Genomic DNA, 27,648 nt, shown 5'->3' on the forward strand with positions numbered 1-27,648 from the left:
AAAGTAAAATCACGGCGATTTACATGCAAAACTGCAGCTAGATACACCAGTTTATGGTAATATTATGCGTTTTTGTTTGTATTTTTTATATTTTAAACATGTTCTTTTATGTTTTTGGTTAGTAAACCTGATATTTTCTGTTTTTTTTACTCTTTAATCGATTGCGTGTTCAATAAAAGTTGATTATTTTTGTGAGGTTTATTATTGTGATAAAATATAAGATTAGTAGAAAGCCATTTTTACGCGCAAAAGTGCTTGGTTTTTAAAAAATCGCAATATTTAAACGAAAAACAGCACCCAGCAATGATAAAATGCTCTGCCGTGGGCTCCGTAATGGTGGCGACTATGACGTCATAGACGCGAGACAATGGATAACAAGACTCGTTGTTTTACAATCCGTTTCCTAACTTGGTCTATACTCAATACTAACTTTGGGTCCAACCAGAGTCGTATAAACAGCGACTCTGTTGGACCACAGAAATAAAAAAGAGAAATAAATTCTTTTTTATTTCTGTGTTAGGACCAAAGTAAACAAATATCTATGTTATTTCTATGGCTCTGGGTCCAACCAGAGAAACATAAACAAGAGATTGGCAATGACGTGATTTCGATTGTTTAACCAAAAAATACTCTACCGTATTCTTTGATAGTATTCATTCGTCATCTATTTTGATTTTGGAAATATTTGGCAATATTTGCTTATAAAGTGTCAAACATCCCCCCACTGTACTATAATTGTTAAAGCTCGTATTGATATTTGTTCCGATCTTCTACGCATGGGCAATAGCGGCCGGTAAATAATGACGAAATATTTAGCAAATTTAATTTCGGCTTATAGAATTAGTTTTAGTTTTGTGAATAAAATGTGTAAACGTATTTTAAAATATGCATAGATAATTTTAATACAGCAATTTTTGCTGATTCATCCCTAATCAAGACATAAATGACCCGTGTCTATACATAAGAACAATAGGCAGGAGTCAACAAAAATTGAACAAATCACATGTGTTTTTTTTCTAGCACAATTGTGTTTGAAGGAGTTCTGATTAAAAAGATTCAAACAGCTCATACAGCTTATTTCTGGACGTCAGACGGAATCACAAACCAATGACAAGAAAACATAAAAACATATAATTTAATAAGCGTTGTGAAAAAATGAGTGTATAGATCAAACATTTAACTAATGTTTGCTGAAATATTTCATACGATTTGTTAATGTAATGCTCGTTATAAGACGGGTGGCAAAATTTTGAATAGTATAGAAGGATATGAATTAAAATTCAGCCCTGGATAATTATTTACTCAAGCCAGATTTTTTAAAAGTAGAAAGATACGTAATAAAATAAACAAAAGAAAGGTCATACATGTAAGTATATAGTTTTTAGGAGAGTTTATTTTGGTATTATATATTGTTGTATAGTTTTTTTTGTGATTCTGTTCCTATTATAATATTGAAATAATGCAACTAATGCACAAGTCTGATATTTCACAATTCTACAGAATAAAGTTTTTTTTTGTGCGGCCAATTTATAAACAAAGGACTGTGGTCTGTGGCCCAGTATAGTACTGTGGGGTAACGTGGGATACCGTGTGTATCAAAACCTCATGTATCCTGATTGTGTTTTGAACAGCTAAGATTTTTTTAGAGTTGATGGGCAAAAATGAAATAAACGTGCCCAATTTTACCCACTCTAATATTTACAAAATAGATTGCTTCGTGGTCTACATAAATCTATCGGGATTGGGTATATTCACATAGTATAGAAATCGTCTTCTTGTTACTGCAAACACAGAAACCCGCGAGGGCATCCAATGAAGTCTAAGTTTGGATCGCGACGAAAGTACGATGCTCGAAATCTTCGACAAATAATGTGCTTGGATCGCCTGGAACAATTATTCCTTGAGTTGAATGTGTATAATTATACGAAGAAAAGCAACTTTTAGACATTAAAAAAACAATTTATTAAACCTTCATATGGTGGTACAAATAAATAACAACATAGTACGCAAACCGAATGTCTTACATTATAGAGGATGCTATTATCTTTCTTGTCATAGGTTGACCGACGTAGTTTATAAGCTTCCAGCAGGGTACATGGTGATATGGCCGCTGGAAATAAAAGGAATTTACGATTTACATTAATATAATGTATAGTAATAGTGTGGCGTAAGACGAGACAGTTTTCTCGTCCTGTCAAACTTTTATTTTCGCCATAACCCCGCGAACACGAAAATATGGGATTTAGGTGTACACGCTGTTCCATTTTACCCCACAGCAGGACTTTACTATACTGGGCCACAGTTCTTTGTTTATAACTTGGCTGCATAACAAAAACCTTTATCTTATAACAAAAATAACCTTCATCTTAATTATAAAATGCCACTTATGCATCAATTGTATTATTTTTAGTTTCTCAATTAAAAAAAGTAAGGACACAATCTCCTTATTTTTGTGATCGGTATCCCATTTCACACAACGTATTTTACATACAGTAGAGTGTGGTAAGAAGGGACCATTTAGAACATATTGCCTCATAATTCCAAAAAATATATAACGAGTTTTTGGTGATTCCACAAACTAGTACTATCATACCTTTCTTTATTGACAAAACAAAGAGTTACACCGAAACACCAGGAGTTATTATTTGAACAACACGTGCAATTTTATCCATTTGAAACAGGAGGGTAAGACAGAACAGTTTAAAATGGTTGTTAACTTTAAGAAAAGTCTACACATTAAGCGTATAACCTACCCGAAACCCTATTCTTCTACTTCGCGGGTGAAAGCCCTCAACGGTGGTCAACAAGATAAAGCAATAAACTGCAGTCACAAGAACGGCAACATTAACTTTGGCAGGCATCTTTACCTCATACATGTGTTTTCGATATAAAATAAAATCCACGTACTATTATATATATATATACATATAGCACAACATGAATCTTTTTTTACTCGATTAATACCATATATACTCCGCAACGTCGTCACGTAAACCATCTCTGATGAGTGCCGTTTCTTTTTACCCACTTTTAATTTTAGAGCATACAAACGTTGTGTGCGTAATTTTCTGGTCGATTAACTGTACTGTGATTAAGAAAGTATTTAGCTTTCTAAGTCACGAGTTAAAATCATTTCTTTGTATCATGACATGAACGTCATTTGAAAAAAAAAAAACGTAACTTTGTTTGGTTTCATCGGTAAAACACGGTAATAAAATCGAAATAGTGAAAATTGAGAAAGAACCAAATCTAGCACGCAGTTGCGGTTACGAATTTTCAATCAGCTAAATATAACCTCGGTCTTGAGAAATACATCGCGTTTTATCGACTTCATTTAAAAACAACTCAAACGGTTAAATGATATTAGTATTTATCTGAATCTGCGATATATTTATAGAAGTATTTTAAAGTAAGTAAAATAAATATTGAGCTTAGATTTTATTATATATATATATATACTTTTTTATGTTGTAACAGGAATGTTACGGGAACGGTGATTAATTTTCCTCCGCAATTCCTTTAATTTTAAAATATGTGTATCATAGTTTGGTGAAAGAAGCAAATGTAAAGTTGCAGAACGTTTATCAATTATTAAAATAAAAACATTTATTTGGGTTTTCAATGAACATGCAACTATATATTTTACATAAAGAAGAACATTCCAGTCATTTTTGCTCCACATTGACAAAGTATAAGTTTTACTTACTATACATGCGATTATACCCACAATTAATTATAAGACTTAGGTACAAAAATAATATCGAATATGGTAACGATTTCACGGTTCATTACAAAGTTGTTGTAAGTAATGTAATTATAAAGTCTGGGAGACTTTATTAGTTGTTTATAAGTGAACCGTTACCAGGTCACATTCGTATGATTCCGCTATACAGTTTCTAAATCACGCACGCCATATTCTCCAAAGTGGCTTCCGTGGCGTTGGTGTAGAACCATTTTTCGATGGCGCATCTTCTACATTCTCCCCTCCTATCTTGCGAAGATCTTTTTCATATTTAGCTTGTCGGGTTTCTGGTGGTAGTCCAAGTTTTCTCCTGCGTTCATTAACGACCCTACATTGCTGTACTTCATACTTTTTCATACAGCTTTTCCATGGTTTACGCTCTTCCAAAAAGATAACCCGTATCCGGTTAAGAAGCAAAATAATCACCAACACATTTTTGCAGGTGAAAAACACGTTCATGTGAGTCACAACTTTGTAATGCAGCATAATGAACAACCGTAGTATAAGAAAAGGACCATCCTGAAACAAAATGCTCATAACCATTCCCCATATTTCTGTGTAACAGCAAAAACAATCAAAACACATCCTTCCTTCAACGAACGCCGCTACACTTTGGTCAGCTCGTAAAAGATCTTCAGCTTTGGCAATTCCTGCATCACTTTTTATACTGTTGGTACCATCAGTAATGTCAACAGCATGATTTTTTATGGAAGGAATTTCGCGGTTTGTATTCATAACTTGATTGTTTAGTAAAGCTTGATTATGGCCTTTACCATATCGAGGTTTATCTTTGGTCACTTGAAGACGATTACCCTCACCTGGCAGACTAAGTTCATTTTTTGAAAATGTTTTAGTTCCAGCATTCGTCAATTCGTTTTTATTTGAATCCGCAGCGGCACGATATATTTCGGTCTCATTATCATTATCATTAAGATTTGGCAAATCTTTTGACGCTGTCAAAACCAAGCAGAACTGCAAAAGGCTCCATGTCCAAATAGCCATCACAAGGTAAACCAACTCAGCGTTTTGACTCACCTAAAGGGTATTAAAAACAGATATATTTGTATCCAACATGTATGGTATATGTTTGGGTAAGATGGAACATGTTTTTTATTTTTATTTTTTTCATTCGGTAGTAAACAAAGAACACAGAAATGTTTAACTGCAGCCTAACGACTCTAAAAAGCGGTGTTATTCATTTTAAAAAGCCAGCACAAAATATGGGATTAATGTGCTATAACGGTATCCCATCTTACCCCACAGTACTATAGCATGTTAAATAAGAAACCTTTGTTTCTCCAAAAACTTCAAGCAGCTCTATTATATCAGCTCCTGCTGCAATGTTGACTAAGAGAAGCTGAGATAACTCATTTCTCGACAATTCTCCTTTTGGCGCAATCCACTTTCCTATAACAAGCACAAAAATAAGGATTTGTTCCAGGGCCAGTGTCCATCCTTCGTCGTCCAAATCTATCGTGATGCCGATCTAAAAACATGCACATACGTGTAATCATAATATATATAGTTCTGTGGGGTAAGGATACCGTAAGTACTTAAATCCTTTATTTTCTACTAGTGTTTTTAACAATTCACAAGCGAGGCGGTTATATAGTTATGTAAATATCTTTGTTCACTTTACCAAACTGTACAAAAATAGATTTAAACATGTCTAAGTTTACCTTAACCTATACTATAAACACATTTATAAGAATGTAAGATGGTCATACCGATGAACTACTACTGCCTAAAACAGAGGAAGGAGACTCGATGCTTGAAGTGTTTGTTGGTGATAGGTTAGTCAAACGATCGCTGAGAAGCTTGACCTCTAGTAACCAAATACATGGAATCCCACAAAGTAAATAGAAAAGAACGCTTGGTGTCATCCTAAAACAAAGTTTTAAAATATGCATTAACAACGCTTTGTATAAATACCCACTGCTTATACGTTTATGTATTAATTTGTTTGAATTATACGCCACTTGCTGTTCTACAGCAAAGGTACTTTAAATCGACTAATCTGGTCTTATTGAGCTAATATCTGAGTTTTAAAGCCAATACAATTTTTGTGTGTTTTCATTTTCTGCTATTTTTTTAACGCGACCAACACATCGTCGTTTTATAATATATTTAGTCGCTGGATCCGCAACAGGCACAAAGCATCGGAAGATAAGTCATAACGGAGAATCGCGGTTGTTTGTCCGGTAACAATAGAGCTTTGGTCTCCGTGAATGTTTCGCTATATAAACTTGACACAAAGAAGCATGCCTTGTTAAAACTGTGTTATCGACACTTGTAATAATAACGAGCGATTAAATAAGTCAAAATCTTGGATTTGAAATATATAGTGGGTGGGGGAAGATGGGACACCTTTAGCACAAAATATATAAATATCCTGGTCGTGTTTTAAACAATTAACAACGGTCTATGAAAGTCGCGAGGACAAGGTTTTATAATTTTATGAAGGTTCTTTGTTTACTACCAAAATGTACGGGAAAATAGAATAAAAAGGTATCCCATCTTCCCCCACCCTACTATATATGAGAATTATATGAAAAATATTTTACAAATACTCTTACATGTACTCGCAATAATTTAAACTTTCTTAAAATCAAACAACAGTGAGAATTAGTTACCATTTCATTTCGTTTCCTTTTCTTATCAAGACGGAGTGAACTGTTTCTAGTGCAAGTGGACATAAAGTGAAAAGCAATAGCCAATAGATTGTTTCATTGAGCGCTTCTGTCACCCTCCACACAGCTATGAAAGAATAGAGAGCGTACAACGATCTTGACAAAATTGATTTTACAATCCTTGAAAACGTATTATAAGCTCGAACTAAACTGTTTCCATTAATCCTACCACAGGGCGTCTTCCATGACATAACACTTAAGCGGTCAAGGCACATGTTTCATTGATTTGAAAAAAACTATACTAGAGTCATATAAAAGTTCAGTTTAAATTAAAAAAAAAACGAATCGTGCCAAGCTGTTTCGTATTGCCTGCAGAAAAAACAATAACAAAAATAAGATGAGTTTCCAGCAAGATAAGGCGCATTTAATTTAAGTCTAAATAATGCAATTATTACAACAAAAGAATTTAAAAGAGCGTATTCAGCATAATAGGCGTTTGAATTAGAAATTAGTAAATCCAAAACTTTCTGACTCCAGGCAATACGCTGCTTAAATTAAATTATTAAAATTAGTTTAAGCTCAAGCTCATACCTCACGTAACACTTCTTTCGGAATTTACAGAAATGTATATATACCTTACAATTTAACGACAGCTATGAACAACAAGAAATCCGCACGGGCAAAAATTCTGTCCCCCACAAAGACTGACGACTATTCAACCTTAAAATCACAATGAAAGTCGGAGTTAGCGCCGTCTCAACGTCGTCGTGTTGATTTAGATACGACCGCTAACGGGGTAACAAAATTTTCAGTTTTTAAATCGAGATCAGCGTTGTTGCAATAACAACTAACCTATGACGTTTCTGGTTTTCTCTTAATAGTCATATAATAAGTTGATCGAACTTTTTTATATTTAACAACCATCCCCGAACTTGTTTAAAGAAAATAATGTTTCGTTTTTTTAGATATTACGTGGAGGTATAACATATATAATAGAGTGGGGAAAGATGGGACAATTACGCACGATGATAAAACGAATTAGTACTATCATTCCTTTATTAATCGACAGCAATTTAATAAAACACAAACAAAATAAAACACACGAAGAGTTATTTAACGGTTCGTACAACAGGTGAAATGTTACAAAGTCAAAACCACACAGATTAAGACGGCAGTTTAAAGGCACATTAAACAGTAGGGATGACTTGATTGGAAACACAATTTATGACTAAATAAATATTTCATTTGCTTAGATTTTGCAGTTTTAATACACCCAATCGTGATTTTAATACTTTAATTTTCATTTTAAGATGCGATTTTTCGAAATTTCTGAAAACGGGTCGTGACGTCACACACCGCCGACACGTTTCAGTGCGTTTTAGCGTTGCTGCTATAATACGCAGGAAACGCATTTATTTTCGCAGAGGACAAGTTGTACTGCTTTGTTTAGGCCTGATTAGCCTTGGTATTCTTTCTGGTAAAATATATTGGCTACTGAAGAAGTATTTAGGCTGCCTAAAGAGATAAATTGTTGTTAATGTGTATGCACTATTGATTTTGAATCGGTCCAGTGTGCGATAATTAAATTCAGTAACTTAAGCTGGCCTATATAGTCGATGTATTTTAAAATATGCTAAATACAATGTCTAGCAGAAATAACCATTCGAAATTTTGCCATGTGATACGCCAGATAAATACCCTTAAAGGGTTTATAACTTTAACTGTTGAAATGCTAGATATTGGCTCTGTTCTTGGATGTGGAAATGCAAAATCAGGTAGGTCATGATTATGAATATTTCTTTTTAATTAGTTGTGATCACTGATAAGACTGCAACTGCAATACATAAGTTTTTGGCTGGGCCAACAGAAAGTAGTGTAGTATGCAGTGCACATTTTAAGTTCGAAAACTCTCTACTTATTATTTGTTGTGTAATTAATATATCATTATGTCTGTAGTGCCTAAGATACTTGGTGAAATTTCTCCAAGTATCGAGAGTGAGGCCCCCAGGTATATTGAGACATGTACACAAGTTTCACCAATAAAGGTTGTGCATGCCAAACACGAGCATGTGTGTCATTTCGAACGAAAGGTAATTATAAACATAGTTCTTTTTGGTGGTATAGAAACACTAACATATTTACAATTTAGGAACTCGAGTTGCACCCGATGCCGAAACAAATGAAGGATGTTCAGTAATGCATTTGATACTCTGATTTTGGTTTATTTGCAAAACTGCAATATCTCTTTACAACATTTGTGTTTCCTCTTTGTATTTATTAATCCACATTTTCCATGCTCGCACCTGAAAAAAGAGTTACTTTCCTAACAGTTATTTTTTTAATTTTTTTACATACAAAAATCTTACCAATCCTTTGCTTCACATCGCCCGGAGTTCGAAACTACAGCTGACTTTTCGCTACTAACTCTTTCTAAGATACATTCTGGATCAAATAAACAGCCTACAGCGGGGCGCAAAAATGTTGATTCAAAAAGTTTATCATCAGAAAAGAAAGAATCCGAGTTTCAAGAACTTGTTGAATTACTATCGTTGCTTGTAGCAAGTTGTAGGTGTTTCAGACATCACTTGAAGGCCATATTATGATTTATAAACAAATTGGAACTCTAAGTATTTATTAGTGCCACTATTAACCTAGGTAGTACATGTCTAGTCCATGATTACCAAAAAATGACGTTTTTAAAATTCGCGCTATATCCTACACGCAAAAATCAAACTTTTTAATCCGGCAACTTGTTTAGGAAACCTGGTAGTTGCTAATAAAGCTGTTATATCTTTGTTACGCTACTTTTTTTAAAGAGTTCGGTATGCAAACGTGATTTTTTTATGATTTATTAATGTAAACACTGAATAGGAAAGTCCCTGGTTTGTAGACTACAGAATTCGTTCATGCGTGAAGTTTGATTTGGCGGTGTGTGACGTCACGTACCGTTTTGGCGTATATGAATTTTAAACGTATATAAATCAAAAACTTAAAGGGCCTAAACACAGTTAAATGTACATCGCTTTAATATATAGAGTGTGTTTTTCTAATTCCAATTTACTTGTTTTAATCGGTTCTGTATAACCAAAGATATTCCAGCTCAAACACCGTGAAATTCATAAAACTGATTTGAAAGTTGCGTGGCGAAAAAAATGAGAAGTGTACTACCCACGTGACAAACACGTCACAAAATTGTTAAAGCGTGGCCGCTTTCATTCAGAAACACTGAGAAAGGCGAGAGGCAGTGTTTTTAGCGGAAAACGAGAGAACAAAAAAAAAAAAAACGCAAAAAAGCACAAAAAAACGCAGGTTTCGCTTTAACGAATGAATCAGTCACGTGACTAGTACGTTCCAACGTCACAATCACGAAGCTCGTAGAAAAAAAAAGGATAGCGCTAGAGATCACTGTTTGAGGACGAATATCTACGCCTATACTGGACCAATTTAAATAAGCAAAGTATTTTTGGAATCAATAAAACAGTCGCTTTATGAATTTACCATAAAAAATAAAAGTGACGTGGGGTGTGTTTAGGCCCTTTAAGGTTTATTTTGTTTACTTTTTTTAAATTATTGTTATAATTGACCAAAATATTATATATAATGGAAATTGGCATTTTTTTCCTACTGTTTAATGTGCCTTTAAGACGTTATTTTTATTTTAAATCAGATGCAATCTGAGTTGTTTTTGGAACAAATGAAATCCAGCCAAATTTCGAGCTTACATTTTGTATGTGTGAGGCCCCGGGTTGAATCCCAGGCATTTCTAGTTTAGACGTTTGTTTGGCGCAATGAATTAGCTCCAAAACTTCTAATTCAGCGGTTCTGGATTTGAATTTAGGCTTGAATATTACTTTTGTTAAAAAAGCAAAGCATTAAAATTTGAAATTTAAATAATTAAATTTAAATATTTAAGTTAAAATATCAAACTAGCGTGACCTCGACGTGATTTGAACACGCAACCTTCCGATCTGGAGTCGGACGCGCTACCGTTGCGCCATGAAGTCTTAAACAATCGGGATTAAATCAACGATATAGAGACGAGATTAAGCAGTATCGTTTCAAATACTTGCATGTTTGGTATACTGGAACCTGAGAATGCTAGCAAACGATGGGGATGTAGCTCAGTGGTAGAGCGCACGCTTTGCATGTGTGAGGCACCGGGATCAATCCCCGGCATCTCCAAAGTTGTATCGTCTCTGTGGCGCAATGGATTAGCGCGCTGGAATTCTAATCCAGAGGTTCCGGGTTCGAGTCCCGGCAGGGATGTTTAATTTGTAATAAAATTTATTCATATTTAAAATTATAGTAATTAAGTTTTTGGGCTAGAAAAGGTAAAAAACTTGATTAAGCCCGACATAATTTGAATACACAACCTTCCGCTCTGTACTCGGATGCGCAACTATTTCGCCATATAATCTTTCCACCAAAGCGAAGAAATCTACGAAGTCTGGACGAGTTTACACTATAAATTTAGCGCCTCCAATGGAGACTGCGACCTGAACGCAGCGCCTGAGACCACTCGGCCATTCTGCCGTTTGTGCCCAAGCGGGTACTTGTAACAGATTGCTTAAGGATGAAAATTAGGACGTTATTTTTTATTTTAAATCAGATACAATCTGAGTTGTTTTTTCGAACAAATGGAATCCAGACAAATTTCGAACCTACATTTTGTATGTGTGAAGCCCCGGGTTAAATCCCTGGAATTTCTGGTTTAGGCGTCTGTTTTGGCGCAGTGAATTAGCTCCTGAACTTCTAATTCAGCGGTTCTGGATTCGAATTTATGCTTGAATATTACTTTGATAATAAAAACAAGGCATTAAAATTTGTAAAGAAATGGTTAAGTTTAAATTTTTAAGTTAAAATATCAAACTCGCGTGACCTCGACGTGATTTGAACACGCAACCTTCCAATCTGGAGTCGAACGCGCTACCTTTGCGGCACGAAGTCTTAACCAGTCAGATTAAATAAACGATATAGAGACGAGATTAAGCAGTATCGTTTCAAATGCTTGCATGTTTGGTATACTGAAACCTGAGATTGCTACAAAGCGATGTGGATGTAGCTCAGTGGTAGAGGGCACGCTTTGCATGTGTGAGGCCCCGGGTTCCATCCCCGGCATCCTCCAAAGTTGTATCGTCTCTGTGGCGCAATGTATTAGCGCGCTGGACATCTAATCCAGAGGTTCCGACTTCGAGTCCCGGCAGGGATGTTTATTTTGTAATAAAATTTAATCATATTTAAAATTATAGTAATTGAGTTTTTGGGCTATAAAAAGTAAAAAACTTGATTAAGCCCGACATAATTTGAATACACAACCTTCCGCTCTGTACTCGGATGCGCAACTATTTCGCCATATAATCTTTCCCCCAAAGCGAAGAAATCTACGAAGTCTGGACGAGCTTACACTATAAATTTAGCGCCTCCAATGGAGACTGCGACCTGAACGCAGCGCCTGAGACCACTAGGCCATTCTGCCGTTTGTGCCCAAGCGGGTACTTGTAACAGATTGCTTAAGGATGAAAATTAAGACGTTATTTTTTATTTTAAATCAGATGCAATCTGAGTTGTTTTTTCGAACAAATGGAATCCAAACAAATTTCGAGACTACATTTTGTATGTGTGAAGCCCCGGGTTGAATCCCTGGAATTTCTAGTTTAGACGTCTGTTTGGCGCAATGAATTAGCTCCTCAACTTCTAATTCAGCGGTTCTGGATTCGAATTTATGCTTGAATATTACTTTGATAAAAAAAACCAAGGCATTAAAATTTGTAATTAAATGGTTAAGTTTAAATATTTAGGTTAAAATATCAAACTCGCGTGACCTCGACGTGATTTGAACACGCAACCTTCCGATCTGGAGTCGGACGCGCTACCGTTGCGCCATAAAGTCTTAAACAATCGCGATTAAATCAACGATATAGAGACGAGATTAAGCAGTATCGTTTCAAATACTTGCATGTTTGGTATACTGGAACCTGAGATTGCTAGCAAACGTTGGGGATGTAGCTCAGTGGTAGAGCGCACGCTTTGCATGTGTGAGGCCCCGGGTTCAATCCCCGGCATCTCCAAAGTTGTATCGTCTCTGTGGCGCAATGGATTAGCGCGCTGGACTTCTAATCCAGAGGTTCCGGGGTCGAGTCCCGGCAGGGATGTTTATTTTGTAATAAAATTTAATCGTATTTAAAATTATAGTAATTGAGTTTTTGGGCTAGAAAAAGTAAAAAACTTGATTAAGCCCGACATAATTTGAATACACAACTTTCCGCTCTGTACTCGGATGCGCAACTATTTCGCCATATAATCTTTCCACCAAAGCGAAGAAATCTACGAAGTTGGACGAGTTTACACTATAAATTTAGCGCCTCCAATGGAGATTGCGACCTGAACGCAGCGCCTTAGACCACTCGGCCATTCTGCCGTTTGTGCCCAAGCGGGAAATTATAACAGATTGCTTAAAGATGAAAATTAAGACGTTATTTTTTTATTTTAAATCAGATGCAATCTAGGTTGTTTTTTCGAACAAATGGAATCCATCCAGATTTCGAGCCTACATTTTGTATGTGTGAGGCCCCGGGTTGAAACCCTGGAATTTCTAGTTTAGACGTCTGTCTGGCGCAATGAATTAGCTCCTGAACTTCTAATTCAGCGGTTCTGGATTCGAACTTAGGCTTGAATATTACTTTGATAAAAAAAACCAAGGCATTAAAATTTGAAATTAAATGGTTAAGTTTAAATATTTAAGTTAAAATATCAAACTAGCGTGACCTCGACGTGATTTGAACACGCAACCTTCCGATCTGGAGTCGGACGCGCTACCGTTGCGCCACGAAGTCTATACCAATCGTGATTAAATCAACGATATAGAGACGAGATTAAGCAGTATCGTTTCAAACACTTGCATGTTTGGGATACTGGAACCTGAGATTGCTAGCAAACGACGGGGATGTAGCTCAGTGGTTCCACCAAAGCGAAGAAATCTACGAAGTCTGGACGAGTTTACACTATAAATTTAGCGCCTCCAATGGAGATTGCGACCTGAACGCAGCGCCTTAGACCACTCGGCCATTCTGCCGTTTGTGCCCAAGCGGGAAATTATAACAGATTGCTTAAAGATGAAAATTAAGACGTTATTTTTTTATTTTAAATCAGATGCAATCTAGGTTGTTTTTTCGAACAAATGGAATCCATCCAGATTTCGAGCCTACATTTTGTATGTGTGAGGCCCCGGGTTGAATCCCCGGCATCTCTAAATTTGTATCGTCTCTGTGGCGCAATGGATTAGCGCGCTGGACTTCTAATCCAAAGGTTTCGGGTTCGAGTCCCGGAAGGGATGTTTTTTTGTAATAAAACTTAATCATATTTAAAATTATAGTAATTGAGTTTTTGGGCTAGAAAAAGTAAAAAGTTGATTAAGCCTGACATAATTTGAATACACAACCTTCCGCTCTTTACTCGGATGCGCAACTATTTCCCCATATAATCTTTCCCCCAAACCGAAGAAATCTACGAAGTCTGGACGAGTTTACACTATAAATTTACTTAAGCAACACTTCAAAAACCAAATTCAACTAATGAAACCATACAAAACTACGAAGCAAATTTTAAAATGAACACTGTGACAGAAGCGGGATTCGAACCCGAGCCTCTAATGGAGACTGCGACCTGAACGCAGCGCATTGGACCACTCGGCCGTTCTGCCGTTTGTGCCCAAGCGGGAATTGTAACAGATTCCTTAAGGATGAAAATTAAGACGTTATTTTTTATTTTAAATCAGATGCAATCTAGGTTGTTTTTTCGAACAAATGGAATCCAGCCAGATTTCGAGCCTACATTTTGTATGTGTGAGGCCCCGGGTTGAATCCCTGAAATTTCTAGTTTAGACGTCTGTTTGGCGCAATGAATTAGCTCCTGAACTTCTAATTCAGCGGTTCTGGATTCGAATTTATGCTTGAATATTACTTTGATAAAAAAAACAAGCCATTAAAATTTGAAATTAAATGGTTAAGTTTAAATATTTAAGTTAAAATATAAAACTAGCGTAACAAGCCATTAAAATTTGAAATTAAATAGTTAAGTTTAAATATTTATGTTAAAATATCAAACCAGCGTGACCTCGACGTGATTTGAACACGCAACCTTCTGATCTGGAGTCGGACGCGCTACCGTTGCGCCACGAAGACTTAACCGATTGGGGTTAAATCAACGATATAGAGACGAGATTAAGCATTATCGTTTCAAATACTTGCATGTTTGGTATACTGGAACCTGAAATTGCTAGCAAACGATGGGGATGTAGCTCAGTGGTAGAGCGCACGCTTTGCATGTGTGAGGCCCCGGGTTCAATCCCCGGCATCTCCAAATTTGTATCGTCTCTGTGGCGCAATGGATTAGCGCGCTGGACTTCTAATCCAGAGGTTCCGGGTTCGAGTCCCGGCCGGGATGTCTATTTTGTAATAAAATTTAATCGTATTTAAAATTATAGTAATTAAGTTTTTGGGCTAGAAAAAGTAAAAAACTTGATTAAGCCCGACATAATTTTAATACACAACATTCCGCTCTGTACTCGGATGCGCAACTATTTCGCCATATAATCTTTCCACCAAAGCGAAGAAATCTACGAAGTCTGGACGAGTTTACACTATAAATTTAGCGCCTCCAATGGAGACTGCGACCTGAACGCAGCGCCTTAGACCACTCGGCCATTCTGCCGTTTGTGCCCAAGCGGGAAATTGTAACAGATTGCTTAAAGATGAAAATTAAGACGTTATTTTTTTATTTTAAATCAGATGCAATCTAGGTTGTTTTTTCGAACAAATGGAATCCAGCCAGATTTCGAGCCTACATTTTGTATGTGTGAGGCCCCGGGTTGAATCCCTGGAATTTCTAGTTTAGACGTCTGTCCGGCGCAATGAATTAGCTCCTGAACTTCTAATTCAGCGGTTCTGGATTCGAACTTAGGCTTGAATATTACTTTGATAAAAAAAACCAAGGCAATAAAATTTGAAATTAAATGGTTAAGTTTAAATATTTAAGTTAAAATATAAAAACTAGCGTGACCTCGACGTGATTTCAACATGCAACTTTCCGATCTGGAGTCGGACGCGCTACCGTTGGGCCACGAATTCTTAAACAATCGGGATTAAATCAACGATATAGAGACAAGATTAAGCAGTATCGTTTCAAATACTTGCATGTTTGGTATACTGGAACCTGAGATTGCTAGCAAACGATGGGGATGTAGCTCAGTGGTAGAGCGCACGCTTTGCATGTGTGCGGCCCCGGGTTCAATCCCCGGCATCTCCAAAGTTATATCGTCTCTGTGGCGCAATGGATTAGCGCGCTGGTCTTCTAATCCAAAGGTTACGGGTTCGAGTCCCGGCAGGGATGTTTTTTTGTAATAAAACTTAATCATATTTAAAATTATAGTAATTGAGTTTTTGGGCTAGAAAAAGTAAAAAGTCGATTAAGCCTGACATAATTTGAATACACAACTTTCCGCTCTGTACTCGGATGCGCAAGTATTTCCCCATATAATCTTTCCCCAAACCGAAGAAATCTACGAAGTCTGGACGAGTTTACACTATAAATTTACTTAAGCAACACTTCAAAAACCAAATTCAACTAATGAAACCACACAAAACTACGAAGCAAATTTTAAAATGAACACTGTGACAGAAGCGGGATTCGAACCCGCGCCTCCAATGGAGACTGCGACCTGAACGCAGCGCCTTAGACCACTCGGCCATTCTGCCGTTTGTGCCCAAGCGGGAATTGTAACAGATTGCTTAAGGATGAAAATTAAGACGTTATTTTTTATTTTAAATCAGATGCAATCTAGGTTGTTTTTTCGAACAAATGGAATCCAGCCAGATTTCGAGCCTACATTTTGTATGTGTGAGGCCCCAGGTTGAATCCCTGAAATTTCTAGTTTAGACGTCTGTTTGGCGCAATGAATTAGCTCCTGAAATTCTAATTCAGCGGTTCTGGATTCGAATTTATGCTTGAATATTACTTTGATAAAAAAAAACAAGCCATTAAAATTTGAAATTAAATGGTTAAGTTTAAATATTTAGGTTAAAATATAAAACTAGCGTAACAAGCCATTAAAATTTGAAATTAAATGGTTAAGTTTAAATATTTAAGTTAAAATATCAAACCAGCGAGACCTCGACGTGATTTGAACACGCAACCTTCCGATCTGGAGTCGGACGCGCTACCGGTGCGCCACGAAGTCTTAACCGATCGGGATTAAATCAACGATATAGAGACGAGATTAAGCAGTATCGTTTCAAATACTTGCATGTTTGGTATACTGGAACCTGAGATTGCTAGCAAACGATGGGGATATAGCTCAGTGGTAGAGCGCACGCTTTGCATGTGTGAGGCCCCGGGTTGAATCCCCGGCATCTCCAAATTTGTGGCGCGATGGATTAGCGCGCTGGACTTCTAATGCAGAGGTTCCGGGTTCGAGTCCCGGCAGGGATGTTTATTTTGTAATAAAATTTAATCATAAATAAAATTATAGTAATTGAGTTTTTGGGCTAGAAAAGGTAAAAACTTGATTAAGCCCGACATAATTTGAATACACAACTTTCCGCTCTGTACTCGGATGCGCAACTATTTCCCCATAAAATCTTTCCCCCAAACCGAAGAAATCTACGAAGTCTGGACGAATTTACACTATAAGTTTACATAAGCAACAATTCAAAAACCAAATTCAACTAATGAAACTATATAAAACTACGAAGCAAATTTTAAAATGAACTCTTTGACTGAAGCGGGATTCGAACCCGCGCCTCCAATGGAGACTGCGACCTGAACGCAGCGCCTTAGACCACTCGGCCATTCTGCCGTTTGTGCCCAAGCGGGAAAGTGTAACAGAAGGCTTAAGCATGAAAATTAAGACGTTCTTTTATATTTAAATCAGATGCAATCTAGGTTGTTTTTTCGAACAAATGGAATCCAGCCAGATTTCGAGCCTACATTTTGTATGTGTGAGGCCCCGGGTTGAATCCCTGGAATTTCTTGTTTAGACGTCTGTTTGGCGCAGTGAATTAGCTCCTGAACTTCTAATTCAGCGGTTCTGGATTCGAGTTAAGCTTGAATATTACTTTGGTGAAAAACCAAGGCATTAAAATTTGAAACTTAAATGGTTAAGTTTAAATATTTAGGTTGAAATATCAAACTAGCGTGACCTCGACGTGATTTGAACACGCAACCTTCCGATCTGGAGTCGGACGCGCTACCGTTGCGCCACGAAGTCTTAACCGATCGGGATTAAATCAACGATATAGAGACGAGATTAAGCAGTATCGTTTCAAATACTTGCATGTTTGGTATACTGGAACCTGAGATTGCTAGCAAACGATGGGGATGTAGCTCAGTGGTAGAGCGCACGCTTTGCATGTGTGAGGCCCCGGGTTCAATCCCCGGCCTCTCCAAATTTGTATCGTCTCTGTGGCGCAATGGATTAGCGCGCTGGACTTCTAATCCAGAGGTTCCGGGTTCGAGTCCTGGCAGGGATGTTTGTTTTGTAATAAAATTTAATCATATTTAAAGTTATAGTAATTAAGTTTTTGGGCTAGAAAAGGTAAAAACTTGATTAAGCCCGAAATAATTTGAATACACAACTTTCCGCTCTGTACTCAGATGCGCAACTATTTCGCCATATAATCTTTCCACCAAAGCGAAGAAATCTGCGAAGTCTGGACGAGTTTACACTATAAATTTAGCGCCTCCAATGGAGACTGCGACCTGAACGCAGCGCCTTAGACCACTCGGCCATTCTGCGTTTGTGCCCAAGCGGGAAATTGTAACAGATTGCTTAAAGATGAAAATTAAGACGTTATTTTTTATTTTAAATCAGATGCAATCTAGGTTGTTTTTTCGAACAAATGGAATCCAGCCAGATTTCGAACCTACATTTTGTATGTTTGAGGCCCCGGGTTGAATCCCTTAAATTTCTAGTTTAGACGTCTGTTTGGCGCAATGAATTAGCTCCTGAACTTCTAATTCAGCGGTTCTGGATTCGAATTTATGCTTGAATATTACTTTGATAAAAAAAAACAAGCCATTAAAATTTGAAATTAAATGGTTAAGTTTAAATATTTAAGTTAAAATATAAAACTAGCGTAACAAGCCATTAAAATTTGAAATTAAATGGTTAAGTTTAAATATTTAAGTTAAAATATCAAACCTGCGTGACCTCGACGTGATTTGAACAAGCAACCTTCCGATCTGGAGTCGCCACGAAGTCTTAACCGATCGGGATTAAATCAACGATATAGAGACGAGTTTAAGCAGTATCGTTTTAAATACTTGCATGTTTGGTATACTGGAACCTGAGTTTGCTAGAAAGCGATGGGGATGTAGCTCAGTGGTAGAGCGCACGCTTTGCATGTGTGAGGCCCCGGGTTCAATCCCCGGCATCTCCAAATTTGTATCGTCTCTGTGGCGCAATGGATTAGCGCGCTGGACTTCTAATCCAGAGGTTCCGGGTTCGAGTCCCGGCAGGGATGTTTATTTTGTAATAAAATTTAATCATATTTAAAGTTATAGTAATTGAGTTTTTGGGCTAGAAAAGGTAAAAACTTGATTAAGCCCGACATAATTTGAATACACAACTTTCCGCTCTGTACTCGGATGCGCAACTATTTCCCCATATAATCTTTCCCCCAAACCGAAGAAATCTACGAAGTCTGGACGAGTTTACACTATAAATTTACTTAAGCAACACTTCAAAAACCAAATTCAACTAATGAAACCGTACAAAACTACGAAGCAAATTTTATAATGAACACTGTGACAGAAGCGGGATTCGAACCCGCGCCTCTAATGGAGACTGCGACCTGAACGCAGCGCCTTAGACCACTCGGCAATTCTGCCGTTTGTGCCCAAGCGGGAATTGTAACAGATTGCTTAAGGATGAAAATTAAGACGTTATTTTTTATTTTAAATCAGATGCAATCTAGGTTGTTTTTTTCGAACAAATGGAATCCAGCCAGATTTCGAGCCTACATTTTGTATGTGTGAGGCCCCGGGTTGAATCCCTGAAATTTCTAGTTTAGACGTCTGTTTGGCGCAATGAATTAGCTCCTGAACTTCTAATTCAGCGGTTCTGGATTCGAATTTATGCTTGAATATTACTTTGATAAAAAAAAACAAGCCATTAAAATTTGAAATTAAATGGTTAAGTTTAAATATTTAGGTTAAAATATAAAACTAGCGTAACAAGCCATTAAAATTTGAAATTAAATGGTTAAGTTTAAATATTTAAGTTAAAATATCAAACCAGCGTGACCTCGACGTGATTTGAACACGCAACCTTCCGATCTGGAGTCGGACGCGCTACCGTTGCGCCACGAAGTCTTAACCGATCGGGATTAAATCAACGATATAGAGACGAGATTAAGCAGTATCGTTTCAAATACTTGCATGTTTGGTATACTGGAACCTGAGATTGCTAGAAAACGTTGGTTATGTAGCTCAGTGGTAGAGCGCACGCTTTGCATGTGTGAGGACCCGGGTTCAATCCCCGGCATCTCCAAATTTGTATCGTCTCTGTGGCGCAATGGATTAGCGCGCTGGACTTCTAATCCAGAGGTTCCGGGTTCGAGTCCGGCAGGGATGTTTATTTTGTAATAAAATTTAATCATATTTAAAATTATAGTAATTGAGTTTTTGGGCTAGAAAGGGTAAAAACTTGATTAAGCCCGACATAATTTGAATACACAACTTTCCGCTCTGTACTCGGATGCGCAACTATTTCGCCATAAAATCTTTCCACCAAAGCGAAGAAATCTACGAAGTCTTGACGAGTTTACACTATAAATTTAGCGCCTCCAATGGAGACTGCGACCTGAACGCAGCGCCTTAGACCACTCGGCCATTCTGCCGTTTGTGCCCAAGCGGGAAATTGTAACAGATTGCTTAAAGGTGAAAACTAAGACGTTATTTTTTATTTTAAATCAGATGCAATCTAGGTTGTTTTTTCGAACAAATGGAATCCAGCCAGATTTCGAGCCTACATTTTGTATGTGTGAGGCCCCGGGTTGAATTCCTTAAATTTCTAGTTTAGACGTCTGTTTGGCGCAATGAATTAGCTCCTGATCTTCGATTTCAGCGGTTCTGGATTCGAATTTATGCTTGAATATTACTTTGATAAAAAAAAACAAGTCATTAAAATTTGAAATTAAATGGTTAAGTTTAAATATTTAAGTTAAAATATCAAACCAGCGTGACCTCGACGTGATTTGAACACGCAACCTTCCGATCTGGAGTCGGACGCGCTACCGTTGCGCCACGAAGTCTTAACCGATCGGGATTAAATCAACGATATAGAGACGAGTTTAAGCAGTATCGTTTCAAATACTTGCATGTTTGGTATATTGGAACCTGAGATTGCAAGAAAGCGATGGGGATGTAGCTCAGTGGTAGCGCGCACGCTTTGCATGTGTGAGGCCCCGGGTTCAATCCCCGGCATCTCCAAATTTGTATCGTCGCTGTGGCGCAATGGATTAGCGCGCTGGACTTCTAATCCAGAGGTTCCGGTTTCGAGTCCCGGCAGGGATGTTTATTTTGTAATAAAATTTAATCATATTTAAAGTTATAGTAATTGAGTTTTTGGGCTAGAAAAGGTAAAAACTTGATTAAGCCCGACATAATTTGAATACACAACTTTCCGCTCTGTACTCGGTTGCGCAACTATTTCCCCATATAATCTTTCCCCCAAACCGAAGAAATCTACGAAGTCTGGACGAGTTTACACTATAAATTTACTTAAGCAACACTTAAAAAACCAAATTCAACTAATGAAACCATACAAAACTACGAAGCAAATTTTATAATGAACACTGTGACAGAAGCGCGATTCGAACCCGCGCCTCCAATGGAGACTGCGACCTGAACGCAGCGCCTTAGACCACTCGGCCATTCTGCCGTTTGTGCCCAAGCGGGAATTATAACAGATTGCTTAAGGATGAAAATTAAGACGTTATTTTTTATTTTAAATCAGATGCAATCTAGGTTGTTTTTTCGAACAAATGGAATCCAGCCAGATTTCGAGCCTACATTCTGTATGTGTGAGGCCCCGGGTTGAATCCCTGAAATTTCTAGTTTAGACGTCTGTTTGGCGCAATGAATTAGCTCCTGAAATTCTAATTCAGCGGTTCTGGATTCGAATTTATGCTTGAATATTACTTTGATAAAAAAAACAAGCCATTAAAATTTGAAATTAAATGGTTAAGTTTAAATATTTAGGTTAAAATATAAAACTAGCGTAACAAGCCATTAAAATTTAAAATTAAATGGTTAAGTTTAAATATTTAAGTTAAAGTATCAAACCAGCGAGACCTCGACGTGATTTGAACACGCAACCTTCCGATCTGGAGTCGGACGCGCTACCGGTGCGCCACGAAGTCTTAACCGATCGGGATTAAATCAACGATATAGAGACGAGATTAAGCAGTATCGTTTCAAATACTTGCATGTTTGGTATACTGGAACCTGAGATTGCTAGCAAACGATGTGGATGTAGCTCAGTGGTAGAGCGCACGCTTTGCATGTGTGCGGCCCCGGGATCAATCCCCGGCATCTCCAAATTTATATCGTCTCTGTAGCGCAATGAATTAGCGCGCTGGACTTCTAATCCAGAGGTTCCGGATTCGAGTCCCGGCAGGGATGTTTGTTTCGTAATAAAATTTAATCATATTTAAAGTTATAGTAATTGAGTTTTTGGGCTAGAAAAGGTAAAAAACTTGATTAAGCCCGACATAATTTGAATACACAACTTTCCGCTCTGTACTCGAATGCGCAACTATTTCGCCATATAATCTTTCTACCAAAGCGAAGAAATCTACGAAGTCTGGACGAGTTTACACTATAAATTTAGCGCCTCCAATGGAGACTGCGACCTGAACGCAGCGCCTTAGACCACTCGGCCATTCTGCCGTTTGTGCCCAAGCGGGAAATTGTAACAGATTGCTTAAAGATGAAAATTAAGACGTTATTTTTTATTTTAAATCAGATGCAATCTAGGTTGTTTTTTCGAACAAATGGAATCCAGCCAGATTTCGAGCCTACATTTTGTATGTGGGAGGCCCCGGGTTGAATCCCTGAAATTTCTAGTTTAGACGTCTGTTTGGCGCAGTGAATTAGCTCCTGAACTTCTAATTCAGCGGTTCTGGATTCGAATTTATGCTTGAATATTACTTTGATAAAAAAAACAAGCCATTTAAATTTGAAATTAAATGGTTAAGTTTAAATATTTAGGTTAAAATATAAAACTAGCGTAACAAGTTATAGTAATTGAGTTTTTGGGCTAGAAAAGGTAAAAACTTGATTAAGCCCGACATAATTTGAATACACAACTTTCCGCTCTGTACTCGAATGCGCAACTATTTCGCCATATAATCTTTCTACCAAAGCGAAGAAATCTACGAAGTCTGGACGAGTTTACACTATAAATTTTGCGCCTCCAATGGAGACTGCGACCTGAACGCAGCGCCTTAGACCACTCGGCCATTCTGCCGTTTGTGCCCAAGCGGGAAATTGTAACAGATTGCTTAAAGATGAAAATTAAGACGTTATTTTTTATTTTAAATCAGATGCAATCTAGGTTGTTTTTTCGAACAAATGGAATCCAGCCAGATTTCGAGCCTACATTTTGTATGTGGGAGGCCCCGGGTTGAATCCCTGAAATTTCTAGTTTAGACGTCTGTTTGGCGCAGTGAATTAGCTCCTGAACTTCTAATTCAGCGGTTCTGGATTCGAATTTATGCTTGAATATTACTTTGATAAAAAAAAACAAGCCATTAAAATTTGAAATTAAATGGTTAAGTTTAAATATTTAGGTTAAAATATAAAACTAGCGTAACAAGCCATTAAAATTTGAAATTAAATGGTTAAGTTTAAATATTTAAGTTAAAATATCAAACCAACTAGACCTCGACGTGATTTGAACACGCAACCTTCCGATCTGGAGTCGGACGCGCTACCGGTGCGCCACGAAGTCTTAACCGATCGGGATTAAATCACGATATAGAGACGAGATTAAGCAGTATCGTTTCAAATACTTGCATGTTTGGTATACTGGAACCTGAGATTGCTAGCAAACGATGGGGATGTAGCTCAGTGGTAGAGCGCACGCTTTGCATGTGTGAGGCCCCGGGTTCAATCCCCGGCATCTCCAAATTTGTATCGTCTCTGTGGCGCAATGGATTAGCGCGCTGGACTTCTAATCCAGAGGTTCTGGTTCGAGTCCCGGCAGGGATGTTTATTTTGTAATAAAATTTAATCGTATCTAAAATTATAGTAATTGAGTTTTTGGGCTAGAAAAGGTAAAAACTTGATTAAGCCCGACATAATTTGAATACACAACATTCCGCTCTGTACTCGGATGCGCAACTATTTCCCCATAAAATCTTTCCCCCAAACCGAAGAAATCTACGAAGTCTGGACGAATTTACACTATAAGTTTACATAAGCAACACTTCAAAAACCAAATTCAACTAATGAAACTATATAAAACTACGAAGCAAATTTTAAAATGAACTCTTTGACTGAAGCGGGATTCGAACCCGCGCCTCCAATTCAGACTGCGACCTGAACGCAGCGCCTCAGACCACTCGGTCATTCTGCCGTTTGTGCCCAAGCGGGAAATTATAACAGAAGGCTTAAGCATGAAAATTAAGACGTTATTTTATATTTTAAATCAGATGCAATCTAGGTTGTTTTTTCGAACAAATGGAATCCAGCCAGATTTCGAGCCTACATTTTGTATGTGTGAGGCCCCGGGTTGAATCCCTGGAATTTCTTGTTTAGACGTCTGTTTGGCGCAGTGAATTAGCTCCTGAACTTCTAATTCAGCGGTTCTGGATTCGAGTTAAGCTTGAATATTAACTTTGGTGAAAAACCAAGGCATTAAAATTTGAAACTTAAATGGTTAAGTTTAAATATTTAGGTTGAAATATCAAACTAGCGTGACCTCGACGTGATTTGAACACGCAACCTTCCGATCTGGAGTCGGACGCGCTACCGTTGCGCCACGAAGTCTTAACCGATCGGGATTAAATCAACGATATAGAGACGAGATTAAGCAGTATCGTTTCAAATACTTGCATGTTTGGTATACTGGAACCTGAGATTGCTAGCAAACGATGGGGATGTAGCTCAGTGGTAGAGCGCACGCTTTGCATGTGTGAGGCCCCGGGTTCAATCCCCGGCATCTCCAAATTTGTATCGTCTCTGTGGGGCAATGGATTAGCGCGCTGGACTTCTAATCCAGAGGTTCCGGGTTCGAGTCCCGGCAGGGATGTTTGTTTTGTAATAAAATTTAATCATATTTAAAGTTATAGTAATTGAGTTTTTGGGCTAGAAAAGGTAAAAACTTGATTAAGCCCGACATAATTTGAATACACAACTTTCCGCTCTGTACTCGGATGCGCAACTATTTCGCCATATAATCTTTCCACCAAAGCGAAGAAATCTGCGAAGTCTGGACGAGTTTACACTATAAATTTAGCGCCTCCAATGGAGACTGCGACCTGAACGCAGCGCCTTAGACCACTCGGCCATTCTGCCGTTTGTGCCCAAGCGGGAAATTGTAACAGATTGCTTAAAGATGAAAATTAAGACGTTATTTTTTATTTTAAATCAGATGCAATCTAGGTTGTTTTGTCGAACAAATGGAATCCAGCCAGATTTCGAGCCTACATTTTGTATGTGGGAGGCCCCGGGTTGAATCCCTGAAATTTCTAGTTTAGACGTCTGTTTGGCGCAGTGAATTAGCTCCTGAACTTCTAATTCAGCGGTTCTGGATTCGAATTTATGCTTGAATATTACTTTGATAAAAAAAACAAGCCATTAAAATTTGAAATTAAATGGTTAAGTTTGAATATTTAGGTTAAAATATAAAACTAGCGTAACAAGCCATTAAAATTTGAAATTAAATGGTTAAGTTTAAATATTTAAGTTAAAATATCAAACCAGCTTGACCTCGACGTGATTTGAACACGCAACCTTCCGATCTGGAGTCGGACGCGCTACCGTTGCGCCACGAAGTCTTAACCGATCGGGATTAAATCAACGATATAGAGACGAGTTTAAGCAGTATCGTTTCAAATACTTGCATGTTTGGTATATTGGAACCTGAGATTGCAAGAAAGCGATGGGGATGTAGCTCAGTGGTAGCGCGCACGCTTTGCATGTGTGAGGCCCCGGGTTCAATCCCCGGCATCTCCAAATTTGTATCGTCGCTGTGGCGCAATGGATTAGCGCGCTGGACTTCTAATCCAGAGGTTCCGGTTTCGAGTCCCGGCAGGGATGTTTATTTTGTAATAAAATTTAATCATATTTAAAGTTATAGTAATTGAGTTTTTGGGCTAGAAAAGGTAAAAACTTGATTAAGCCCGACATAATTTGAATACACAACTTTCCGCTCTGTACTCGGATGCGCAACTATTTCCCCATATAATCTTTCCCCCAAACCGAAGAAATCTACGAAGTCTGGACGAGTTTACACTATAAATTTACTTAAGCAACACTTAAAAAACCAAATTCAACTAATGAAACCATACAAAACTACGAAGCAAATTTTATAATGAACACTGTGACAGAAGCGCGATTCGAACCCGCGCCTCCAATGGAGACTGCGACCTGAACGCAGTGCCTTAGACCACTCGGCCATTCTGCCGTTTGTGCCCAAGCGGGAATTATAAAAGATTGCTTAAGGATGAAAATTAAGACGTTATTTTTTATTTTAAATCAGATGCAATCTAGGTTGTTTTTTCGAACAAATGGAATCCAGCCAGATTTCGAGCCTACATTTTGTATGTGTGAGGCCCCGGGTTGAATTCCTTAAATTTCTAGTTTAGACGTCTGTTTGGCGCAATGAATTAGCTCCTGATCTTCTAATTCAGCGGTTCTGGATTCGAATTTATGCTTGAATATTACTTTGATAAAAAAAACAAGCCATTAAAATTTGAAATTAAATGGTTAAGTTTAAATATTTAGGTTAAAATATAAAACTAGCGTAACAAGCCATTAAAATTTGAAATTAAATGGTTAAGTTTAAATATTTAAGTTAAAATATCAAACCAGCGAGACCTCGACGTGATTTTAACACGCAACCTTCCGATCTGGAGTCGGACGCGCTACCGGTGCGCCACGAAGTCTTAACCGATCGGGATTAAATCAACGATATAGAGACGAGATTAAGCAGTATCGTTTCAAATACTTGCATGTTTGGTATACTGGAACCTGAGATTGCTAGCAAACGATGTGGATGTAGCTCAGTGGTAGAGCGCACGCTTTGCATGTGTGCGGCCCCGGGATCAATCCCCGGCATCTCTAAATTTATATCGTCTCTGTAGCGCAATGAATTAGCGCGCTGGACTTCTAATCCAGAGGTTCCGGGTTCGAGTCCCGGCAGGGATGTTTGTTTCGTAATAAAATTTAATTATATTTAAAGTTATAGTAATTGAGTTTTTGGGCTAGAAAAGGTAAAAACTTGATTAAGCCCGACATAATTTGAATACACAACTTTCCGCTCTGTACTCGAATGCGCAACTATTTCGCCATATAATCTTTCCACCAAAGCGAAGAAATCTACGAAGTCTGGACGAGTTTACACTATAAATTTAGCGCCTCCAATGGAGACTGCGACCTGAACGCAGCGCCTTAGACCACTCGGCCATTCTGCCGTTTGTGCCCAAGCGGGAAATTGTAACAGATTGCTTAAAGATGAAAATTAAGACGTTATTTTTTATTTTAAATCAGATGCAATCTAGGTTGTTTTTTCGAACAAATGGAATCCAGCCAGATTTCGAGCCTACATTTTGTATGTGGGAGTCCCCGGGTTGAATCCCTGAAATTTCTAGTTTAGACGTCTGTTTGGCGCAATGAATTAGCTCCTGAACTTCTAATTCAGCGGTTCTGGATTCGAATTTATGCTTGAATATTACTTTGATAAAAAAATCAAGCCATTAAAATTTGAAATTAAATGGTTAAGTTTAAATATTTAAGTTAAAATATAAAACTAGCGTAACAAGCCATTAAAATTTGAAATTAAATGGTTAAGTTTAAATATTTAAGTTAAAATATCAAACCAGCGTGACCTCGACGTGATTTGAACACGCAACCTTCCGATCTGGAGTCGGACGCGCTACCGTTGCGCCACGAAGTCTTAACCGATCGGGATTAAATCAACGATATAGAGACGAGTTTAAGCAGTATCGTTTCAAATACTTGCATGTTTGGTATACTGGAACCTGAGATTGC

The 27,648-nt window shown here is 37.7% G+C and overlaps 1 protein-coding gene and 26 non-coding genes across 27 annotated transcripts; 13 read left to right on the plus strand and 14 right to left on the minus strand.

The window, feature by feature from the left end:
* Window positions 1-3,586: 3,586 nt before the first annotated feature.
* Window positions 3,587-6,759, minus strand: LOC149741895 (transmembrane protein 26-like). The gene is made up of 4 exons (XM_089894096.1): window positions 6,376-6,759; window positions 5,470-5,626; window positions 5,031-5,228; window positions 3,587-4,777 (listed from the first exon to the last, which is right to left on the minus strand). The coding sequence occupies exons 1-4, from the start codon at window positions 6,645-6,647 to the stop codon at window positions 3,902-3,904; spliced, it is 1,503 nt and encodes a 500-aa protein (XP_089750222.1). The 5' UTR covers window positions 6,648-6,759; the 3' UTR covers window positions 3,587-3,901.
* Window positions 6,760-10,304: 3,545 nt separating this feature from the next.
* Window positions 10,305-10,376, minus strand: Trnaw-cca (transfer RNA tryptophan (anticodon CCA)). Its single transcript has one exon. It is a non-coding gene; the product is annotated as a tRNA-Trp (tRNA).
* Window positions 10,377-10,564: 188 nt separating this feature from the next.
* On the plus strand, window positions 10,565-10,638 carry Trnar-ucu (transfer RNA arginine (anticodon UCU)). The gene has a single exon. It is a non-coding gene; the product is annotated as a tRNA-Arg (tRNA).
* A 1,730-nt stretch (window positions 10,639-12,368) lies between these two features.
* Window positions 12,369-12,440, plus strand: Trnaa-ugc (transfer RNA alanine (anticodon UGC)). The gene has a single exon. It is a non-coding gene; the product is annotated as a tRNA-Ala (tRNA).
* A 10-nt stretch (window positions 12,441-12,450) lies between these two features.
* Trnar-ucu (transfer RNA arginine (anticodon UCU)) lies at window positions 12,451-12,524 on the plus strand. The gene has a single exon. It is a non-coding gene; the product is annotated as a tRNA-Arg (tRNA).
* Window positions 12,525-13,133: 609 nt separating this feature from the next.
* Window positions 13,134-13,205, minus strand: Trnaw-cca (transfer RNA tryptophan (anticodon CCA)). The gene has a single exon. It is a non-coding gene; the product is annotated as a tRNA-Trp (tRNA).
* Window positions 13,206-14,658: 1,453 nt separating this feature from the next.
* Window positions 14,659-14,730, plus strand: Trnaa-ugc (transfer RNA alanine (anticodon UGC)). Its single transcript has one exon. It is a non-coding gene; the product is annotated as a tRNA-Ala (tRNA).
* A 10-nt stretch (window positions 14,731-14,740) lies between these two features.
* On the plus strand, window positions 14,741-14,814 carry Trnar-ucu (transfer RNA arginine (anticodon UCU)). Its single transcript has one exon. It is a non-coding gene; the product is annotated as a tRNA-Arg (tRNA).
* A 789-nt stretch (window positions 14,815-15,603) lies between these two features.
* Trnaa-ugc (transfer RNA alanine (anticodon UGC)) lies at window positions 15,604-15,675 on the plus strand. Its single transcript has one exon. It is a non-coding gene; the product is annotated as a tRNA-Ala (tRNA).
* A 366-nt stretch (window positions 15,676-16,041) lies between these two features.
* Window positions 16,042-16,124, minus strand: Trnal-cag (transfer RNA leucine (anticodon CAG)). Its single transcript has one exon. It is a non-coding gene; the product is annotated as a tRNA-Leu (tRNA).
* Window positions 16,125-17,141: 1,017 nt separating this feature from the next.
* Window positions 17,142-17,224, minus strand: Trnal-cag (transfer RNA leucine (anticodon CAG)). The gene has a single exon. It is a non-coding gene; the product is annotated as a tRNA-Leu (tRNA).
* A 339-nt stretch (window positions 17,225-17,563) lies between these two features.
* Window positions 17,564-17,635, minus strand: Trnaw-cca (transfer RNA tryptophan (anticodon CCA)). The gene has a single exon. It is a non-coding gene; the product is annotated as a tRNA-Trp (tRNA).
* A 106-nt stretch (window positions 17,636-17,741) lies between these two features.
* Trnaa-ugc (transfer RNA alanine (anticodon UGC)) lies at window positions 17,742-17,813 on the plus strand. The gene has a single exon. It is a non-coding gene; the product is annotated as a tRNA-Ala (tRNA).
* A 10-nt stretch (window positions 17,814-17,823) lies between these two features.
* Trnar-ucu (transfer RNA arginine (anticodon UCU)) lies at window positions 17,824-17,897 on the plus strand. The gene has a single exon. It is a non-coding gene; the product is annotated as a tRNA-Arg (tRNA).
* An 837-nt stretch (window positions 17,898-18,734) lies between these two features.
* On the plus strand, window positions 18,735-18,806 carry Trnaa-ugc (transfer RNA alanine (anticodon UGC)). The gene has a single exon. It is a non-coding gene; the product is annotated as a tRNA-Ala (tRNA).
* Window positions 18,807-18,816: 10 nt separating this feature from the next.
* On the plus strand, window positions 18,817-18,890 carry Trnar-ucu (transfer RNA arginine (anticodon UCU)). Its single transcript has one exon. It is a non-coding gene; the product is annotated as a tRNA-Arg (tRNA).
* Window positions 18,891-19,174: 284 nt separating this feature from the next.
* Window positions 19,175-19,257, minus strand: Trnal-cag (transfer RNA leucine (anticodon CAG)). The gene has a single exon. It is a non-coding gene; the product is annotated as a tRNA-Leu (tRNA).
* A 411-nt stretch (window positions 19,258-19,668) lies between these two features.
* On the minus strand, window positions 19,669-19,740 carry Trnaw-cca (transfer RNA tryptophan (anticodon CCA)). The gene has a single exon. It is a non-coding gene; the product is annotated as a tRNA-Trp (tRNA).
* Window positions 19,741-20,609: 869 nt separating this feature from the next.
* Window positions 20,610-20,681, minus strand: Trnaw-cca (transfer RNA tryptophan (anticodon CCA)). The gene has a single exon. It is a non-coding gene; the product is annotated as a tRNA-Trp (tRNA).
* Window positions 20,682-21,227: 546 nt separating this feature from the next.
* On the minus strand, window positions 21,228-21,310 carry Trnal-cag (transfer RNA leucine (anticodon CAG)). The gene has a single exon. It is a non-coding gene; the product is annotated as a tRNA-Leu (tRNA).
* Window positions 21,311-23,488: 2,178 nt separating this feature from the next.
* Trnaa-ugc (transfer RNA alanine (anticodon UGC)) lies at window positions 23,489-23,560 on the plus strand. The gene has a single exon. It is a non-coding gene; the product is annotated as a tRNA-Ala (tRNA).
* A 791-nt stretch (window positions 23,561-24,351) lies between these two features.
* Trnaw-cca (transfer RNA tryptophan (anticodon CCA)) lies at window positions 24,352-24,423 on the minus strand. The gene has a single exon. It is a non-coding gene; the product is annotated as a tRNA-Trp (tRNA).
* Window positions 24,424-24,529: 106 nt separating this feature from the next.
* Trnaa-ugc (transfer RNA alanine (anticodon UGC)) lies at window positions 24,530-24,601 on the plus strand. Its single transcript has one exon. It is a non-coding gene; the product is annotated as a tRNA-Ala (tRNA).
* Window positions 24,602-25,361: 760 nt separating this feature from the next.
* On the minus strand, window positions 25,362-25,433 carry Trnaw-cca (transfer RNA tryptophan (anticodon CCA)). The gene has a single exon. It is a non-coding gene; the product is annotated as a tRNA-Trp (tRNA).
* Window positions 25,434-25,979: 546 nt separating this feature from the next.
* On the minus strand, window positions 25,980-26,062 carry Trnal-cag (transfer RNA leucine (anticodon CAG)). The gene has a single exon. It is a non-coding gene; the product is annotated as a tRNA-Leu (tRNA).
* A 669-nt stretch (window positions 26,063-26,731) lies between these two features.
* On the plus strand, window positions 26,732-26,805 carry Trnar-ucu (transfer RNA arginine (anticodon UCU)). The gene has a single exon. It is a non-coding gene; the product is annotated as a tRNA-Arg (tRNA).
* A 676-nt stretch (window positions 26,806-27,481) lies between these two features.
* Window positions 27,482-27,553, minus strand: Trnaw-cca (transfer RNA tryptophan (anticodon CCA)). Its single transcript has one exon. It is a non-coding gene; the product is annotated as a tRNA-Trp (tRNA).
* Between the last annotated feature and the right edge of the window lie 95 nt (window positions 27,554-27,648).

This window comes from Ciona robusta, chromosome 1, assembly GCF_009617815.1.
Source record: "Ciona robusta chromosome 1, ASM961781v2".
NCBI classification, from domain to species: domain Eukaryota; kingdom Metazoa; phylum Chordata; class Ascidiacea; order Phlebobranchia; family Cionidae; genus Ciona; species Ciona robusta.

Bases quoted from the DNA above. Each gene is read 5' to 3' on its own strand.
- LOC149741895 (XM_089894096.1), bottom strand. From the start codon at position 6,647: ATGTGCCTTGACCGCTTAAGTGTTATGTCATGGAAGACGCCCTGTGGT. The intron at 5,229-5,469 runs GTATGACCATCT...GCATGTTTTTAG, and splicing joins TAGGCAGTAGTAGTTCATCG to ATCGGCATCACGATAGATTT. The intron at 4,778-5,030 runs GTTTCTTATTTA...AATACCCTTTAG, and splicing joins AAGTTTTTGGAGAAACAAAG to GTGAGTCAAAACGCTGAGTT.